General features: G+C 46.2%; 1 protein-coding gene across 1 annotated transcript in view; it reads left to right on the plus strand.

Annotated features, from left to right (window-relative positions):
- The window catches only part of LOC128369746 (zinc finger MYND domain-containing protein 11-like), a 28,896-nt gene extending 28,829 nt beyond the window's left edge, over nt 1-67 (plus strand). Inside the window, exon 4 of the mRNA XM_053330822.1 lies at nt 3-67. Coding sequence (XP_053186797.1) covers nt 3-67 — 65 coding nt within the window. The remainder of the gene's footprint in view (nt 1-2) is intronic.
- The last annotated feature ends 1,261 nt before the right edge of the window (nt 68-1,328 follow it).

Here is a 1,328-nt window from a genome sequence, read left to right on the forward strand (position 1 = left end):
AGCTCCCCAACAGGAAACCGATCTGCTGACTGCCGGCGTCCTGGAGGAGAGAAACGGGATGGATTGATTAACTTTGGGAGCAGACTGTCATGAAAGAAGGAGCGCTTCATGGTCAAGTGATATTTTTGGGGCATCCAAGACTCTGAAAGTAAATATCTTGTTCATTTTCTTAATGTTTAGTGATTGACAGTTTGATGGAGATCAGAGTGGTTGAATGACATTCAGTCCTCACACATAAATAAGCAGTGAGAGGTTTTATGTCTATGTATCGGAACTGGACAGAATGAAGGAAGGACGGGAGGATGGAAGAAAAGGAGGAAGGAGGGAAGAAAAGAGGGAAGGACAAAATAAAGGAACGAAGGACGGGAAGAATGAAGGATGGAAGGAAGGAAGGAAGGACGGGAGGATGGAAGAAAGGGAGGAAGGACAGAAGGAAGGAAAGTCAGAAGGAAGAAAGGGAGGAAGGAGGGAAGAAAAGAGGGAAGGACAAAATAATGGAAGGAAGGACGGAAAGAATGAAGGATGGAAGGAAGGAAGGACGGACAGAATGAAGGAAGGAAGGAAGGATGGAAGAAAGGGAGGAAGGACAGAAGGAAGGAAAGTCAGAAGGAAGAAAGGGAGGAAGGAGGGAAGAAAAGAGGGAAGGACAAAATAAAGGAAGGAAGGACGGAAAGAATGAAGGATGGAAGGAAGGAAGGACGGACAGAATGAAGGAAGGAAGGAAGGATGGAAGAAAGGGAGGAAGGACAGAAGGAAGGAAAGTCAGAAGGAAGAAAGGGAGGAAGGAGGGAAGAAAAGAATGAAGGACAAAATAAAGGAAGGAAGGACGGACAGAATGAAGGAAGGACGGGAGGATGGAAGAAAGGGAGGAAGGACAGAAGGAAGGAAAGTCAGAAGGAAGAAAGGGAGGAAGGAGGGAAGAAAAGAGGGAAGGACAAAATAAAGGAAGGAAGGACGGAAAGAATGAAGGATGGAAGAAAGGGAGGACGGACAGAATGAAGGAAGGAAGGAAGGAAGGATGGAAGAAAGGGAGGAAGGACAGAAGGAAGGAAAGTCAGAAGGAAGAAAGGGAGGAAGGAGGGAAGAAAAGAGGGAAGGACAAAATAAAGGAAGGAAGGACGGAAAGAATGAAGGATGGAAATAAGGGAGGAAGGACAGAATGAAGGAAGGATGGGAGGATGGAAGAAAGGGAGGAAGGACAGAAGGAAGGAAAGTCAGAAGGAAGAAAGGGAGGAAGGAGGGAAGAAAAGAGGGAAGGACAAAATAAAGGAAGGAAGGACGGAAAGAATGAAGGATGGAAGGAAGGAAGGACGGACAGAATGAAGGAA

Source organism: Scomber japonicus, chromosome 12 (assembly GCF_027409825.1).
Source record: "Scomber japonicus isolate fScoJap1 chromosome 12, fScoJap1.pri, whole genome shotgun sequence".
NCBI classification, from domain to species: domain Eukaryota; kingdom Metazoa; phylum Chordata; class Actinopteri; order Scombriformes; family Scombridae; genus Scomber; species Scomber japonicus.